This window comes from Macadamia integrifolia, chromosome 8 (assembly GCF_013358625.1).
Source record: "Macadamia integrifolia cultivar HAES 741 chromosome 8, SCU_Mint_v3, whole genome shotgun sequence".
Taxonomy (NCBI): domain Eukaryota; kingdom Viridiplantae; phylum Streptophyta; class Magnoliopsida; order Proteales; family Proteaceae; genus Macadamia; species Macadamia integrifolia.
Window position 1 is genome coordinate 24885578 of NC_056564.1, and position 17798 is coordinate 24903375.

Below are 17798 nucleotides of genomic sequence, written 5' to 3' on the forward strand. Positions count from 1 at the left end.
GCTTCCCATCACTCATATTGGTTCTACTCAACTTTCTTCTCCTATTCGAAATTTTAATCTTTCTAATGTTCTTTATGTTTCCTCCTTGAATAAGTCTTTACTCTTTGTGCAACGTTTCACTCGTGACAATAATGTTTATTTTAAATTTCACCCTTCCTGTTTCTTTGTCAAGGATCCGATAACCAGGTGTACTCTTCTTTTCGGTCCGAGTAAAGGTGGTCTGTACGCTGTTCCCATGTCGTCTCCCTCGCCGTCTGCCAATATTGCTGAGTTTACAATGTGTGATAGATGGCATTAGCGTCTTGGTCATCCCCACCATCGAGTTCTTCATCAAATTATTCAGAAAAATAGTCTTCCTTGTCTCTCTAATAAAACCAATGCTCTTTGTACGGCCTGCCAACTTGGCAAGGCCTCTAGGCTTAGTTTAAAAGAAACATACACTTGTAGTTCCTTTCTTTTGGATTTATTGTTCACTGATATATGGGGACCCTCTCATTTTATTTCTGGCAATGGTTTTCGTTATTTTCTTATTTTTGTTAATGACCACACTAAGTACATCTGGTATTTTCCTATGGTTTCTAAGTCTGAGGTTTTCAATATTTTTCCCAACTTTCAGACCTTGGTTGAGCACCAGTTTGAGGGAAAGATTAAATACATCCAATCAGACTAGGGGGAAGTTTCTTTCTCTTCCGCAATATTTTTCCTAATTGGGTATTAAACATCTTCTTGCCTATCCCCATACCCATGAGCAACAGGGTGCCGTTGAGCGCCGTCATTGCCACAGTTGAAATTGGGATCACTTTATTAGCCCAGGCCTCGGTACCACAACAACATTGGCACTATGCATTTGAGACCACGGTATACCTCATAAACTGCATGCCCTCACGTGTCACGGGAGGCCTCACCCCCTTTGAGCTCGTTCACAAGAGGCCTCCCGATTATACCTATATCTCCACACTTTTGGCTGTTGTTGCTTCCCATCTCTTCGTCCCTACAACAACCATAAGATGCAATTCTGTTCCTCCCCTTGTGTCTTCCTTGGCTACAGTCCTTCTCACTCCAGTTATTGGTGTATGGACCTCAGTTTTGGTCGCATTTACATTGCACGTCATGTGCGCTTTGATGAGTCCTCTTACCCTTTTCATACCTCAGGTGCTTCCATCCTAGGACTACCTCCCTCTCCTTGGGCTCTTACTCCACTTTCTGTTCGCTATCCCCACACCACCACTTCTCTTGTAACTCCTAGCCTGCCTTACCCCATCAACCCCACCTCCCCCACACCATCACCACTCTCCTCTCCCCCACGCTGCACCATACCCCTTTCAACCCTATATCAGCAACCACCTCCCACACCGCCACCCCAACCCTCTTGATCCATACCGCCCATCACCACCACCTCACCCCTTCCCCACCCGCCCCTCCTGCAGCCTAGATCCCAACTCAGACCCACACCATGACCCTACGCCCTCGCCCTACCCCTCCCACTGAACCTACCTGTATCTCACAAGCTTCCAAAGATCCTTAGTGGCGGGTTGCAATGGCAGATGAGTTTAATGCCCTTGTTCGCAATGGCACTTGGACTTTAGTCCCCCACCCGTACTAATCTTGTTGGCTGTAAGTGAGTGTACAGGATCAAGCGTAAAGCAGATGGCACTATTAAGCGCTACAAAGCTCGCCTAGTTGCGAAGGGCTTTCACCAACAACAGGGTGTTGACTACACTAAGACTTTCAGCCCTGTGGTCAAGCCTACTACCATCAGGACCATGCTTTGTCTTGCTTTCACTCGTGGATGGCCAGTTCAACTTGATGTACACAACGCCTTTCTCCACGGTTTTCTTAATGAGGAGGTGTTTATAACTCAGCCCCCTGGTTTTCAGGATGCTTCTCATCCCGATCATGTTTGCAAGCTTCAATGGTCTCTATATGGGCTCAAACACGCTCCTCGTGCCTGGTTCCAGCATTTGTCTCAGTTTTTTCTCCACTTAGGCTTTCATACCTCTCAGACGGACCCATCTTTATTTATACTTTCACAGGGCAAGGTTGTGACATATGTATTAGTCTACGTTGATGACATTCTCGTTACAAATAGTACCCAAGGATTAAAGTATCAGAATCGATCGGCCAAAATTAAGATACATATTGGAGGGTATCGTATCGTATCGGAGGGTATCATATCGTATCAGAGATACGCTAAAGATACGCACATAAATGGATAGGAAAAACTTTTTTTCACTTTTGCATAAAAAAATAGTTTAAAAAAGCTATATATAACATATATTATGCATAAACAGTAAATTGAGAGTATCGCATTAAAAATCTAAGGTTTGTAGTTGTCCCATAAATGTAAAATCCTTGTTCCCAACCTTGATTTCTACTTTAGTTAGAGAGAAAAATGGTTGGCAGCTACTTTGGAACAAAAACACCTCAAAAAATTGTGTTCTTCTGAAAAATTATCCATCTTGGCAATTTTATGACCGTATCGGTATGTATCAGTGTGTATTGGTCGATACACATTGATACATACCGATACGTACCGATACACACCGATACATATCGATACGTACAGATACGTACCGATACATACCTAAACGTACATTTCACTTCGATTTTGAATTTTTCATAGAGTATTAGTACGTATCGACGCATATCGGTGCGCATCATTGTGTATCAGTGCGTATCGGTACGTATTGATACAAAAGGGTTTTAAAAATTCAATGCATTGTATTGGTAAGGGCCAATACGGATATGTATTGGTCGATACGATACGATACAGACCGATACTTTAAACCGTGGCAGTACCTCCACCCATGTTGATTCCTTGCTTGGCCAGCTCTCTCAGGAGTTCTCCATCAAGGATCTTGGTCCCCTACATTAATTTTTGGGAATTGAGGCTATCTCTTATAGCAAAGGCCTTCTCTCACAATAGCGTTATATCACTGACCTCCTTCAGTGTGCAGGCATGATCGAATGCAAGCCTGTCCATACCCCCATCCCTACCTCCTCAGGACATCTGAGACAGGGGGGTGCCCTCTTCTCCAATCCCACGCACTATCGCTCCATTGTGGGTGCCCTTCAGTACATCACTCTCACCAGGCCGGATGTCTCGTTTGCTGTCAACCGTGCTTGCCAATATATGCATTCTCCCATTGAGACCCACTGGTCCCTTGTTAAGCGCATTCTGCGCTACCTGAAGCACACGAGCACCTATGGCATTCTGATTGATCGGTCTTCTACAACTGAATTACAGGCTTTCTCTGATGCAGTTGGGCTGGTGACTCCTCTGATCGCAAGTCTACAGGGGGCTATGCGATTTTTCTGGGTTCTAATCTTCTATCTTGGTCTTCTCGCAAGCAGCGTACAGTTGTCAATTGCTCGCTCATCCACAGAGGCTGAGTACAAGGCCCTGGCCAACACTGTTGTTGAACTAACGTGGCTCCAATCCCTCTTTCGTGAGCTTGGTATTTCCCTTCACCACCCTCCTATATTATGGTGTGACAATAGAGGGGCCACTTACCTCTCTGCAAACCTAGTGTTCCATGCTCATACCAAACATGTGGAAATTGATTTCCATTTTGTTCACGACAAAGTGGCCAAAAAGGATCTTTAGGTTCAATTCATTTCCACTCTTGATCAGGTTGTAGCCATCTTCACAAAGGGTCTCCCTTCCAAGCATTTCCAATTTCTTCGTGACAAGCTGAAAATCTGACCTTTTGAATTGTCATCTTGAGGGGGTGTATCAATCCATATAGAATCCACCAGCTGTATATTCTAGCATATTCTAGTTACCTTGTATGTTAGGATTAATATTTTTCCATTACCTTGTGTACTAGGATCCATATCGCATGTGTATGGTAAGTCAAATATCTATATCGCATGTATATGGTAAGTCTTTGCTCACTATTGTGTATTTATTTATCTCTTCAATAGAATGAAAACACAGAATGCGGGAGGTTGCGTTCCATCCAAATGGAAGTCCATCTAAGGAGGTTGCGTTCCATCCAAATGTGGTTGATTGTCGTTCCAAAAGCAAGTTTACCGGCGATGTTGCAAATGGAAGAGCTAGAAAAGGTCATATCAATCCAAAGCCATCTTCTCGGCAGGGGGAGTTGGGTTCTTCAGGAAGGCCAGCAATTGGATAGGAGTAGTTTCCAAATGCGGGAGGAGAAAGGGCAGTCAAAGAATAGGTGAGAGGTGCCTTCTTGACCATTCCAACAGAGGCAACAGGCGGGCGAGGGGTGGGAGGGATATGGCGGGAGATGAGAAAGGCTTGAGTGGGGAGTCAATTACTGGCAATTTGGTCTCCTTTTTTTGTTTCCTTTTTTGCTTTTCTTTATCAACAAGTTGTCAAAGTCAGGTTTAGTCTTCTAGAAGAGTCCTTTATTGTCTTATGTCAGTTTCTTAATGAACAAGTTAGTATTTAGTTACTTAAATCAATTAGTTTTATTCTCATGTTAGTTTCTATTTTGTTTTGTTTTGGTTTTGGTTTTTTTTTTTTTTTTTTTTTTCTAAATTGTGAGGCTATACCCTCTATTATGTAAAAGGCGTTGACGAAATAGTTTTAGAATAAATGAATGATTTTTACAGCAATCATTCTACAACCATTGCTGCTCAGTGTAGACTATACTTTTCTATTCAAATATTTACATTTCCATTTATTATTTTATTATGTGCTCAGTGTAGACTTTACTTTTCTATTCAAGTATTCATGTTTCCATTTAATACTAATGCTTGCAGAGAAGCATGGAACATGTTCCTTTCCAGTAATTCGTGATGAGTACAGTTATTTTTTAACAGCACTGAATCTCTACTTCAAATATAATGTCACGGTTAGTATGAGGAAATCTGTTCATTCTGTAATTTTCTGAAACTTTAGTGTTCAGAGTTACTTCCGCAGATGCTACACTAGCTGAGTTAAATAATCTACTATTTACATAACAGATGGTTTTCTTTCTCTAATATTTCCTTTAGCGTAGATTTTTTTTTTCTTTTTTTGTGCATAAATAATTCGTTACCAAGAAGAAGAATATACTGGGGAGGAAAACTGGGAGCAGAGCCTCAAGAGAGGCACAAACACAAAGGCCACGAAAGAGCTAAAGCTAAAAAAGAGGGGGCTATCAAGTAGGGGGGAGGGATGATGCCGGGGGAGAGGCCCCATGTGCCTATTCCTAGCAGAGTCTTTGACAGGGTGATGACGAAGGCAGCCAACTTTGGAACTGACATCAAAGTAGATGGCTTTCCAAATCTTATCAAAAGATCTGAATTAGAAGTTCATCTACGAAGATTACACTCCATCCCGATATGAGAGATTGTGGCTCTAAAAGCAAGATTCCCAATGGTGTCACAAATAGAGGGCCCTCCAAAAGCAAGGTTCGAAATCTCATTTCGTTTCAGTGGTTTCAAAACCACCGAAATCTCGACGAGTTGGGTGATTTTTTTTTGGTTGACTGTTTCGTTGGTCAAACGGCCATACTATGACCTGAAACTTGGTGGGTAGCTTGTTTTAAGGTTAATAAACATGCTTAGAACTTAAATTTGCAAAAAAATTAGAACATGAAAGTGTTTTAGAGTTGCACCCTTATTTGGCAACAACTGTCGAACTGTTCTAGAGATTTTACCTGCTTTATTGCTAAAACAAGATATAATATGATAGTAAAACAATTAAATAATGCATCTAAGCCATGATCAAAACATACGTGAACATTAATTAACTAACATTTAGAATACTAGTAATATACTATGCAACTCCCTCACTCCCAAGTCCCAACTAAAGTTATCTACTGAGCGTCTTACTCTTAATCTCAAAGTTCCAAATGGAAATATCCCATGTCCCAAATATATTAGCTATACAACACTAATCATAATGGCTATCTATTGGAAAGAACTATGAAGGCCTGGCTAGATTCACGCCCAGTACGATGGTGTCGATGTGCATTTTCCTCTGACTGCACCACAAATGCATGCCACGTCATATTATGAGAGAAGAATCAAACGTAGTCCTCCACAGTTACCAAAAAAACTGAGTCATCTATATACTGAAGGTAACCTATTCGAGGGTATGTCTCACCACCGTAGTATGAAGAAGAAGAAGAACCCTCCATTGAGCTACTCTCAACTGATACTTTCGGCAACATGTATGGCTAGGCTAGGTAAGAGAATAAGCTGTCCACAAAGCCACCACCATGTGACTGGGTCTGAGAGTCATAGTCAATACTAGGAATGGATGAACTAGATGTAAGCCCTATCCTAGTGAATTGACCATAAGGTCCATAATACTCCGTCTAGGTGCTCTCTAGTAAATGATGGGGCACGCTAATGCCCACTCCCTCTACTCTCACTGTGAGGATGACTATCCCCTTTGCTCAACTCATTCCACCAATAGAAGTAGATAGACTATCAACGTCCATACAATCTCGCTGCCATCTCCACCGAATCGACGACGAGGCCATCTAGTGTAACCTGAACTCCTCCCTCCACCTGATTGACGTGCATCATGTTCAGCATCTTGTGTGGCATACTCAAATTGACTCTTCCCAGTGAATCTCACCGGATCCAGCTCTGGCTCTAGCTTTGGCTTGGCCTATTCATATTGCTATCGAACTGCTTCCTATCTATCACCACCCCCATCACCATCACCATCACCATCACCATCATCACCACCCTCATCACTACCTAGTGCTCAATGTTGTGTCTGTGCTAGTGTCTGAGTCTGAGTGTGGCTACAACCACCCGAGGAAGTGGACCAATCATCATATCTATCTGAATCATCCCTACTAGGTGTAGTTTCGAATGGTCGGGGGGTCTGTGAATGTATCCTTCCCTCTGTAGCCATATAATCATCAACATTGAACACCATCTCTTGCACTACATATGGGTCCGGCCTACCTCCAGGCTGATCCATCAATGGCTCGCCTCTATCCCTTACCTAATCTACTAGAGGATCCTCTTCATCTAAGTCAATTTGGAAAATATCAGCAAGCTTGATCTAGCCCCTATCATTCTCTATACCCATGCGTATGTGCTGCATTCTCAGTTTCATATTGTAGTGCACATACACAAGTCAGCGAGAGGTTCTGAACCTAATCGATTCTGCGTTTTGGAGTGGATGAGTGAAAAGGTACTCCAATTTCTCTCACAACCGGATGCAAAACATGTCTATAAGAATACTTTGATGGCAATCTTTTGCAATTCCGGTGCCGAAGCTCCATACAACACCCACCATTCAGCTGCATTACAAGGTACAACAAGTGCAAAAGATTATTTTTATTCAAAACACTAAACACTTGTATAAGTAACATACTGAAATTTGAATTTTGTACCAGCATCAGTACTCGTACGACCTGCGAGTGCGGCGGGGGCTCCAAAACTGCCTAATGTATCCCTGAATTTTTTCGTCTACAATAAATTTACAAATAGGAAATAGTTAACAACCATTGTATTGAAATTTAGATTCTTATAGTATTACAAAAATCACCTCAGTATTGGCTATGGCTTGTAGACCTGGGCTTTGGTTGCAACTTGGCAACCACCTGCTTCACTGCTTCCAGAAGATCTGGATTCAAGGTAAGTCTATGGCTATACTGATACTTGGGGTTTAAAAAGTATGCTGAATTTTGACAAAACATATTATTGTCAATACCCTACTGAAGGCACCGCTCTCATTTGGGCTTCCCTCCCAGTATGGATAGCGCTACCTCACCTATGTCAATGTTGACGTTAATGCATTTTTATATCACATAAAAGAATGTCTTCCGATTTGCTTACCAACCTTATGCAATGGATGCTTAACATGGCGCTCCCAACGTTTTTCTATTATATTTACAAATTTCTTACTTCCACGTGGGTTAGTAGCATACACATGTTTTTTCATCATTTCCATAGCAGCATATAGGCTTGGCAAGGTGGGCTTGAAAGCATAATCCACCATCTTCAACACGCCAACAATTGGTGACAAGATTTTCACCACTTTACCCAGTTGTGTCCAAAACTCATCTGATGAAATTGTTGCCTGTGCCACCCTACCACCAGGTGATCCTACTTCCCTCCACCCAAACCACTCAGATGCGAACATGGATCGAAGACCGACTTTTTTGGACTCAAAACTCCTGAGTGCAATATAGTTGGTAGCAAATCTTGCGAGACCGGGCATGACTAAGTCCCCCCCGCACTTCTCCCTCAATAGGTTCAATGAAAACCCATGATTATATACAAATGTGCTCACTTTCCTTGCCCTATCAACCACAGTCTTCACAATTTTGAGTTTTCCCATGTCCTTCAACATCAGATCAATGCAGTGTGCTGCACAAGGGGTCCAAAAGAGTTGGAATCTGCTGTTATTCATCATTTTCTGATCGGCCTTCTTGTAGTTGCTTCCGTTGTCTATCACAATTTGAACAACATTCTCTATCCCAACCTCTTACACAACCTCATTCAAAAGCTTGTAGATGTATTTTGCATCATTTGTTTCCTTGGATGCATCAACAAATTTCAGAAAAATTGTTCTACCATCACAATAAACTATAAAGTTGATAATGGACTTCTCGTGGGCCCTGTTCAACTATCACACATTATGGTGACCCCATAGGTCTCCCATAAAACCTTTAATTCATCCATGTAAGCTTTCAACCCTCACTTCTCCTATGGCAAATAAACATTCATCATCTTATATGCAGTGGGCCCCTTTATCCCTAGTCCGGCCTCAGCAACAGCATCAAGCATTAGCTGGTAATAGGGACCTATAGCGGCGTTTGTCGGATTGCTATGAAATAACAGCCACTTAGATACAATCTCCCTAACATAAGCCTTCATATTAGTCCACATCCCCTTTATCTTACGCTACTTACTGCCATTTTTCCTATATGCACGGGGATCGTGTTGTAGAACGGGGTTCACATGAGGTGGTACCACTGGAGGTGGAGGCAGAGGTGGGGCTGCCCTTGTACTCGGTGTTCTCCTAAATAGCAAAGGAGGCTATGAAGATCCACTACCTCCTGATCTAGATGGACCAGCTCCTCTACTCTGTCTATGTCTTTCCTCCTTCTTACTAAGACTTTGTTGGCTCAACGTTTGGCCCTGCCGTCAATTTCTAGCCTTCCTCAATTTGTACGTCATCAGGCACATATATAGGGTCATCACTGTCATCATCACTATCATCATTATAACGATGCATGGGAGCATGTAGTGCCTCCTTAAATTCTATCCTCGCCTTATCCTTCGTTGCTTTCCTTTTATTCCCTCCCTTCATGTCTTCAGCTATGGCCTTAGCAATATGATCAGGCACTTCAGTGCATGTAGTAACATCTGAGCAATTTCCAACCAAATGTTGCTTAAGTCTTGTGGCCCCACCACCTTATGATAATAGTTGCACTTTGTTTTCCTCTTATCGCCATCAATCGACACTCTGTGTTTCCATACAATCTCTCCACTATCACGACTCCTATCATGTCACCCATCTCCTCTCCCTCTTCTCCCGCCTTCCTCGTCGCCTCCTCTGTCAGCCATTTTATATCACCCTAATGTTGATGCATAGAAAAAAGAATGTCATTGTTAACTTACAAGTATATGGTAGCTGCTTATATTTTTTTCTTATATAAAATTATATTTTTTTAATCAATTTTAAAAAATATATAATGACATAGTACAACAAAATCAAATATGGTATAGCATAACAAGCATCATGTACGCTTCAAAACACTTTAATATTAGTCTCTTTTTCCTTTATTTTTAAAATTAAAAAAGAAAATTTTTCCCTATTTTTATTTATTTTTAATTATTAATCTATTTTTCATATTTTTTGAAAATTAAAATAAATTTTACCGGCTTGAAAAATTTTCGCTCCAATAGAGTCGTAGATCAACCAATGGTGAGTAACATGTTTATATTGACTTCTATTAATGCTATATTAACTATAAGAAAATACGATTTATGTTGATGGAAATTTTTTTTTTTTAAACCAGGAAAAAAAAAATATTTTGACTTCGTGAGGTCATAGATCGGCCTATAGTGTCTAACTTATTAAAAAAACTAGCCCTATCCAACATATATTTATGTTACTATTTCAAAAAAAAAAATGGTTTTGGGGAAAGTGGTTTTTCTTTCCAAAGCATGAAATGTATAGATCTTCAACTTGGAGTGATCTTCAAGGCAGTAGATGCGATGATGTGGCAAATTAATGGACAATGGAGTGATTTTGTGTTCAAATGCAAGGAGGAGCCGAAATTTCGCCGAAACACCCCTCACGAGTTGGAGTATTTATAATCTGGTTTGGTGTCATTTCGGTATCTTGCCGAAACGGTACCAAAATTTCGGCCAAGATACCGAAATTTTGACCGAGATGTATACCTTTCTATAATTCGTAGCACATCTCGACTCAGGAAAAAAAAAACATGAAATTACAAAGATCTCTTTGATGGAGGGCCTATAGGGTAGGGAAGAATTCCCTGAGATGGGTCTCAGAGTTGCATAGGAGAAGGAGAAATCGCACTAAGAAAAGGGGGGGAAAGAGAATCGCACTACGCCCGCAGGCTACAGAAGCACTCAACTCAATTCATCATTCTTCAATCTGACTTTACTAGTGGTTACAACTTACAACCAATTAAAGGAAAATAAAAGACAAAATATAAAATCAACTGAAATAAGAAACTACCCTAAATAAGGACACAAATTGCAAACCGATTCTCTAAATCCTACGTGTACCTAACTTTGCTAAAATAAAGTGAATACAATAAAATCAAAGACAATCTTCTTAAATAACGTAAATTTCTAAAATCCTACTAGACCCAAAACCAATATGGATCCGGTTCATCTCTCGCTGGATACCCAGATGGGTATGGATCGCTCCATGGGTGCGTATCTACATCAATTCCCCCGATGTTGAGAAAAACTCGTCCACGAGTTTTGTAGAACGGGAGAATCAACTCCAATCGATCAGCATTCATCCTTGCCTGTATGAAGTCACCTTTGAACCAAGAGCGAATGATATGAAATCCACGACGCGAAGTTCATTGATGAAGTAGTGACTTGGAAAAATAAAATCGATTGGTTCACTGAAGAGATCAACCGATTCAAAATTTTACACAAGTGGATCTTCAACTTCCAATGGGCCCATCTCTTCTTCTACCACTGGTGATTCATCTTCTGATTCTTCTATCTGTTGTTCAACGGCTGAGATCACATAGTTGAAGGTAGAGTGTACTTGGGTTTTGATGTCCATGCAATGTCGTTAAGCCTCATTAAGCTTCTCTATTATCAATTGCATTTGTTGATGGATATCCAATAAAAGGTCTCGATCCATCGCCTAGGTTGTTGGAATCACATATGGATGGATACTCAAAGCAAGGAGTGAGTGGCAAAATGGTAAATATGGAGGTTTAAACAGCAATGGCAGAATGGTTTTTTTTTGGTAGGAAAGACAGAACTGTAAATATTGAATTTCAATTTAAGTTACTAAGAGATGTCACATGTGGGTGTAGGGGTATGCTTGGAAGGGACAAAAAAATAGAACAAAAAGGGGTACTGGAGAATTAAAAGGGCAATATTGAAAATTCAGAGAAAAAAAAAGGATTAAGGAAAAATTAAAGAAATGTGGTTTGAGAGGGGGACTTATCGACCACGGGCGAGCTTCTCCACTTTGGGCTGAGATTCAACCAGCGGAGGAAGAGGCGACTACTTCGACGACTTTGACTAGGAGCCGTCTGCAATGACAACCAGTTATGCCTCTTTCTTCTCTCTCTGCTTCTATTTCTTCTTTTGATTTCTGTTCTTTGACTTCTCTCTTTTCTTCTTCTTCTGTTCTTTCTCTTCTCTTCGTCTCTTTTTTTTTCTTCTTCCTCTGATTCTGCTTGTCCTCGTTGCTTCCCCTCTTTGTCTGACCTTTTTTTTTTTTTTCTTCTCTGCTCGCCTTCCTGTTGCTGCTGCTTTTTTTTGGCTGCTGGTGGAAAGGGAAAGAGGAGGCAGTGGGGTCGATTGCAGTGGTGAAGGGAAGGAGGCGGTCGTGAGACAGGGAGAGTCTCTGTTGGACAGAATTGAATTTTTTTTTTTTGGCTTGCTGGTTCTCACTCTCGCATCTCTGCTTCACCTTTGGGTTGGGTTGACTCCTCTGTTCAACACAAAGATGATTTTTTTTTTTGGCACAGGGTTGGGAGGGGGTTACGATGGGAAGGGAAAAAGGATATGATTGCTTCAGCAATGTTAGGAACAGTAAAGGAAAAGAGGTATAGGGCGGAAAAAGAATGTGATTTTTTTTTGGGTTGTTCTCAGTCTCGGTAGAACCAAAACAGAGAATGGGAAGGGAAGAAAGGAGATGGGGGAAGGAATGGGATCCTTCGGCTTTGATACCACTTGATGGAGAGAATCGCACTATGCCCGCAGGCTACACAAGCACTCAACTCAATTCATCATTCTTCAATCTGACTTGTCTATTGGTTACAACCAATTTAAAGGAAAATAAAAGACACAAAATAGAAACTCAACTGAAATAAGAAACTACCCTAAACAAGGAAACAAATTGCAAACCGATTCTCTAAATCCTACGTGTACCTAACTTTGAAAGTGAATAAAATAAAATCAAAGACAATCTTCTTAAATAATATAAATTTCTAAAATCCTACTAGACCCAAAACCAATATGGATCCGGTTCATCTTTCGCTGGATACCCAGATGGGTATGGATCCATGGGTGCGTATCTATATCACTCGCCTCAGCGAGATTTTGAACCATGTCCAAAAGTCATATCAATCCATATCCATTCTTTGGAGAAAGGGAGAATTCTTCTATGGTTGGCCAACAAGAAAGGGTTTTTTTTCCAAATGGAGAAATGGCAAGAAAAGAATAGATGATCTTTGTCTTCGATGCCATTCCAGCAGAGGCAGAAAGAGAGGGGGACATGGATGTGCCGATGGATAAGAAAATCTTGGGTGGGGAGGTAGTTTGAGATGGCTTGCCAGGCAGTGAAGCTGTGAGGTGGGATGTGACTTTTTCTCCATTCCTTTACGGTGAGAAGTGAATCAGAGGGATCTGACTTTTTTGATAGGGCCAACTACAGGGGCAGGATGAGCCAATTGCGGTTGGAGGGGCCTGCCCAGACCGGAGATAAGTTAACGAAGATGTAGCAGGCACAAACATATCATGGGAATAAGTGTCAGATCCTGGTGGACCATCGCAGCGAGTAATTGTCTTTGGCTGAAGGCCAGAGATTTGACTAGCAGTAGCAATAGGATCATTTTGGTGATTCTCAGTGGCAGAGGTGGGAGCATATGTCCCTGGCAGGGGACCAGGGAGCTGACTAGCAGCAACAACAGCTTCAGTGGGTTGGCCCACAATGCACCCCGGCAGAAGGCCAGGAAGAGGAGAGGACGCGGCCAGAGCAGTGGAAGTGGATGAGCGTATGCCGTGGCTAGGAGAGTTGGGGCCTCCAGATGCATGGGCAACAGTATTGGGGCTAGAGGGGCTGGCGGCATGAGAAGAGGCGGAATAGGGAGCAGAATTGGAGATGATGCCTTCCAAGGCGTGAAGGTGACCAGAGGCAGGGGCAGTGCCTGGGGGAAGGCCAAGAGTGGCTGAAGCTGCGACAGAGATGCATTCCTAGCAAGAGGAGAGGTGGTGACAGGAGCGGAGCCTGGCTAAAGGCCAGGGGAGGTGTCGTTGATGTCGCAGGCGCCTTCAGAGGTGAGGGAGCTGGAGATGAAGGGGTCTGTCGTGGCACAAGGAGCAACCACAGGAGGTGGCATGCCGAGGAGAAAATCAGGAAAGGAGGAGCGAGAGGTTCCGAAAGAAGAAGAAGGACCCATCAAGAGGTGACAGGTCATGGCCTGAAAGGAGGGATGACGGGTTAAGTATGGTTGGCGGGTTGAGGAGGGTGGAGGTAGGATGGTTAGGCGGGTCAGGAGGATCCGAAACCAAGTGGTTGGAAACTTGGAAAGGATGTTCAAAAGAAGGTGGGCCAGAAAGGGGGGCCAGAGTAGGAGTGGGGGGCAGGAAGGTATAAGTTCGTAGGAGGGGAAGGAAGAGGAAGAAGAGGAGGGAGAGTGACAGTCGGGGTATAAGTGTCTCGAAAGGAGGAGAAAGGGTTAGAAGAAGGAAGAAATGGGTGGGGAGGATTCGAGGCAGACGCAAGAGTCGGCAAAGGGGGGCTGACCAACTGCAGCATAGAGAAAAGCAGGCGAGAGTCAGGGACAGCTACGCTAAAGCAGGGGAAGGAAGGGACTTGTTCAGATGAGGTGGAGGAGAGGGAGGATGATGAATCAGTATTAGAGCCCGAGCTAGAGGGATTGGATAGGAAGCAAAGAATCCAAAGGTCCAACAGAGGCAGGCTTGGAGCGAGGTGAGCCATGGATTTCCGAAGGGCGAGGATCTGCCATGCGGCTGCGATTCCGTGATGGTTCCAGCGGACTGCTAGTGAATTCCTTGGGCACTGGTGCAGAATGCGCAGTAGCATCAACTGGGGTAGGGCTGACCTCGGCAGGGATGGCTCTTGGAGCACAAATTTCAGTCCGACGCCCAAATGTTTTGCAAATAGAGTGAATAGGGGGCAAGCACTCATATTGTATCGCCTGAGAGAAGGAGGATCTGTCAGCGTTATGGATGTGCACATTGTTGGCTGGGGAACCTCGGCAGATACTTCAACACAGATGCGAGCAAAGGCCAAACAATTTTGAGTCCTTGTACAAAGGTAAGAGTACAAAGGCTTTCCGATAATCGACCTGATGACACTGAGGCCATTCACACGTCAGTAGTGAAGAGGAAGATTCAGTAGGGATATCCACGCAAGGATAATCTTGTAGTCCACCTTGGTGAAAGAAAGGAACTGGTCCCATTACCGGAGGAAAATGGGATTTTTGCCAACCATCCAAGGACCTCCATCAAAGGGTGAAGCTTTTCTCCACGTCATTTGGAAAGTTGAAGATGAATACTCGATTGTCAAGGAGTGAAATCGAAAATGTGCCAGAGGTCTTCCATTGACGAGAGAGGGAGGATTTCACTATGGCAAACAGCGGCCTGCTACCAAGGAAATGGCCGGCAAGGCAGTTTTGCCATTTATTGCAATCTCAGAGTCAAGCAGCCCTACAGGGCAGAATCCAACCAAATCCAACCAAGGCATCCCCAAAAATGGTGGGAGGGATATAGGACAGGGAGAAGCCGACTTGGGAGGGATGAGAGCTGTGATAAGCAACTGAGGCCCAGGTTTTCGGAGGGGGAGGCGAGGGAGAGGGGGGTTTTATGAGAAGAGGGAGATGGAGATGAGTGGTGGTCTGTAGGAGAGGGAGAAATGGGTGAAGGAGGAGAGTGAGAGGAGGGAGAGGAGGAGGTGTCAGTGCGAGGGGAGTTAGGGGGGAGGGGTGGAACGGACAGTGGAAACTGTCGGTGGAGGGAGGTTTGAGGGAGGTTCATGACACTTCTTAGCATAGAATGTTATTCAAATAGAATCACATAAAAATGTAAAAAAATCCTGAAGTCAATTGACACCACAAAGACTTGATTTGAATTGACAAAGTAACTATTATTTTAAGAAATTATCAAGTAGTTGTCAGAGTCGACACTTGGCACCGTAAAAATTTTTTAGTGTAAACTTATTTGTGTTTTGATTGTCTTGTAATCCTGTTTAATTGGCTTCATTTGACATAATAGTCTCAATACCAGGGAATTATGAATGATGCTGGATATGTAGCTTCTAATTCTGAAAAGTATCCTTCCGGAAGCATTATTTCTGCCATTGAGAATGCTGTAGGGGCCTCTCCTTTATTGGTTTGCTCACATGGTGCTGTGAAGGAAATCAGTTTATGCTTTGACAAGGATTTGAAGGTAAGAACAAAATTTTCACTTACTTGAGATTAATTATCTTTTCTTATATTAGATTGGATTGCAGCAACACAAGTACACACAATGTTTAATGTTAGAGGATCATCTGGAATGATAATTCCAGGGATAACCCTAGCAAGCTGTGTTAAGGGGTGAGGAAAAAGAATCAAAGGGCATTTTGGTCAGTGAAATCTGAAATGTGGAATTGACAAACACTTTTGTGATACTTTTTCACTCCGTTTCAATGTGACGTCCAGCCGCATGGTTTTAAGTATCTCCAATACCGATACGATACCCTCTGATACGTATCTTAAATTTAGCCGACCGATACGATACACACCGATACGATACATGGAATTTTTAGTACGACAAATACCGATATGCATCAATACACATCGATACGATACGATATGCCTCGATACGACTCTATGGAAAATATAAAATTGAGGTAAAATGTACGTTTCGGTATGTATTGGTACGTATCGGTGAGTATCTGTATGTATCGATCGGTACGTATCGGTATATATCGGCACATATCTGTGAGTATTGATATATATCGATACGTATCGGTGAGTATCAGTATGTACCGATACAGTGCGCTACGGTCATATAATGACCAAGATGGGTAATTTTTCAGAAAAACACGATTTTTTGAAGGGTTTTTGTTCCAAAGTTGCTGTCAGCTATATTTCTCTCTAACTAAAGTGGAAATCAAGGTTGGGAACAAGGATTTTACATTTATGGGACAACTACAAACCTTGAATTCTTAGTACGATACCCTCAATTTAGTGTTTATGCATAATACATGTTATCAATATCTTTTTTTAACAAATTCTTTATGCAAAAGTGTTTAAAAAAATGTTTTCTATCCATTTAGGTATAAATCTTTAGCGTATCTTAGTGTATCTCCGATACGTATCTTAATTTTGGCCGACCGATACGGCGACCAATACCGATACTTTAATCCTTGCGTCAAGGGTTATCCTTGGAATGTTGATTCCAAAGGATCCAATCTCCATTTAGTGGGTCCCATAACCAAGGAATTCATGAACTTTTATTCTAGGAAGTTTACTCTTTTAGATATATTAAAGGTCAATTAAAGCTGGTTTTTATGCGAGCAATCTTTCAAATGGTTGTTCATTTGTTCACTCCTTTGAGCTGCTTGTATCTCTCTTTCATTGGCCCACCCTCTGGTCTATAAATGATTAATAAATCATCTCTGTAACAACATATTGCAGCCCCGTGATTGCATAATTGACTCTGCTAGTCATGCTGACTTGCTTGCTTCAAGAAGCTCTTGCCCCAAATACATCAGCCTGCCCGAATATGTGCCATTAAGTAAGTCTTTTGATCCAATTCTATTACTATTTTACTTTAATATTTGCTATTTTTGAGCAAACTAAGTCCGTATGGTTACTGATTATTTTGATTTAATCTAAATTATATGGTTTGGTCTACCATAACAGAAGTTTGTGTATGGTTAAGTAATCTGTTTGATTCACATTGAGAATTGGGGAGTAATGCAAGACCAGGCCTGTAACAATCACTAGACCTAAATCTCACGACAGGATCCAAATAAACAGCCCGAAACCCCAAAAGTCTACCTTCTCAGACAAAGGTCACACTCTAGGAATCAATCACAAATAATGAGAATTGGTATCCTTCGGAAGATAGAAGATATTCAATGATCAGGTTGAGAGTAATCAAAGAATTCAAATCTGAAATAGAAGTTCCGGAAAATATGAAATCTGAAATTAAATCAAATCCAAAAATTTGATTGAACCCAAATTTGGATTGAATATCCCCCTAGATAACCGCTAAATTAGAGACAAATCTGATGGTTGGATATGAAGTAATTAGACAACAACAACAAAACCTTTTCCCAACTGAGTGGGGCTGGCTATATGAATCTGTCAATGAAAAAGACAAAAGAAAGAAGAGGGAAAAGATAAAGAAAAGAATTGAAACAAAGGGCATGCAACACCCCCAGGCTATCCCACCTAAAC

The 17798-nt window shown here is 42.0% G+C and overlaps 1 protein-coding gene across 2 annotated transcripts in view; it reads left to right on the forward strand.

The window, feature by feature from the left end:
- Positions 1–17201, forward strand: part of LOC122085891 (ribonuclease 2) — a 69775-nt gene extending 52574 nt beyond the window's left edge. Inside the window, exons 6-8 of one of the 2 annotated variants that reach the window (XM_042654493.1) lie at positions 4735–4826; positions 15634–15795; positions 17031–17201. In XM_042654493.1, the coding sequence (XP_042510427.1) occupies positions 4735–4826; positions 15634–15795; positions 17031–17186 (410 nt within the window). In that variant the 3' untranslated portion in view covers positions 17187–17201. The remainder of the gene's footprint in view (positions 1–4734; positions 4827–15633; positions 15796–17030) is intronic. The other variant, XM_042654495.1, reaches the window with a different exon arrangement.
- Positions 17202–17798: the final 597 nt, after the last annotated feature.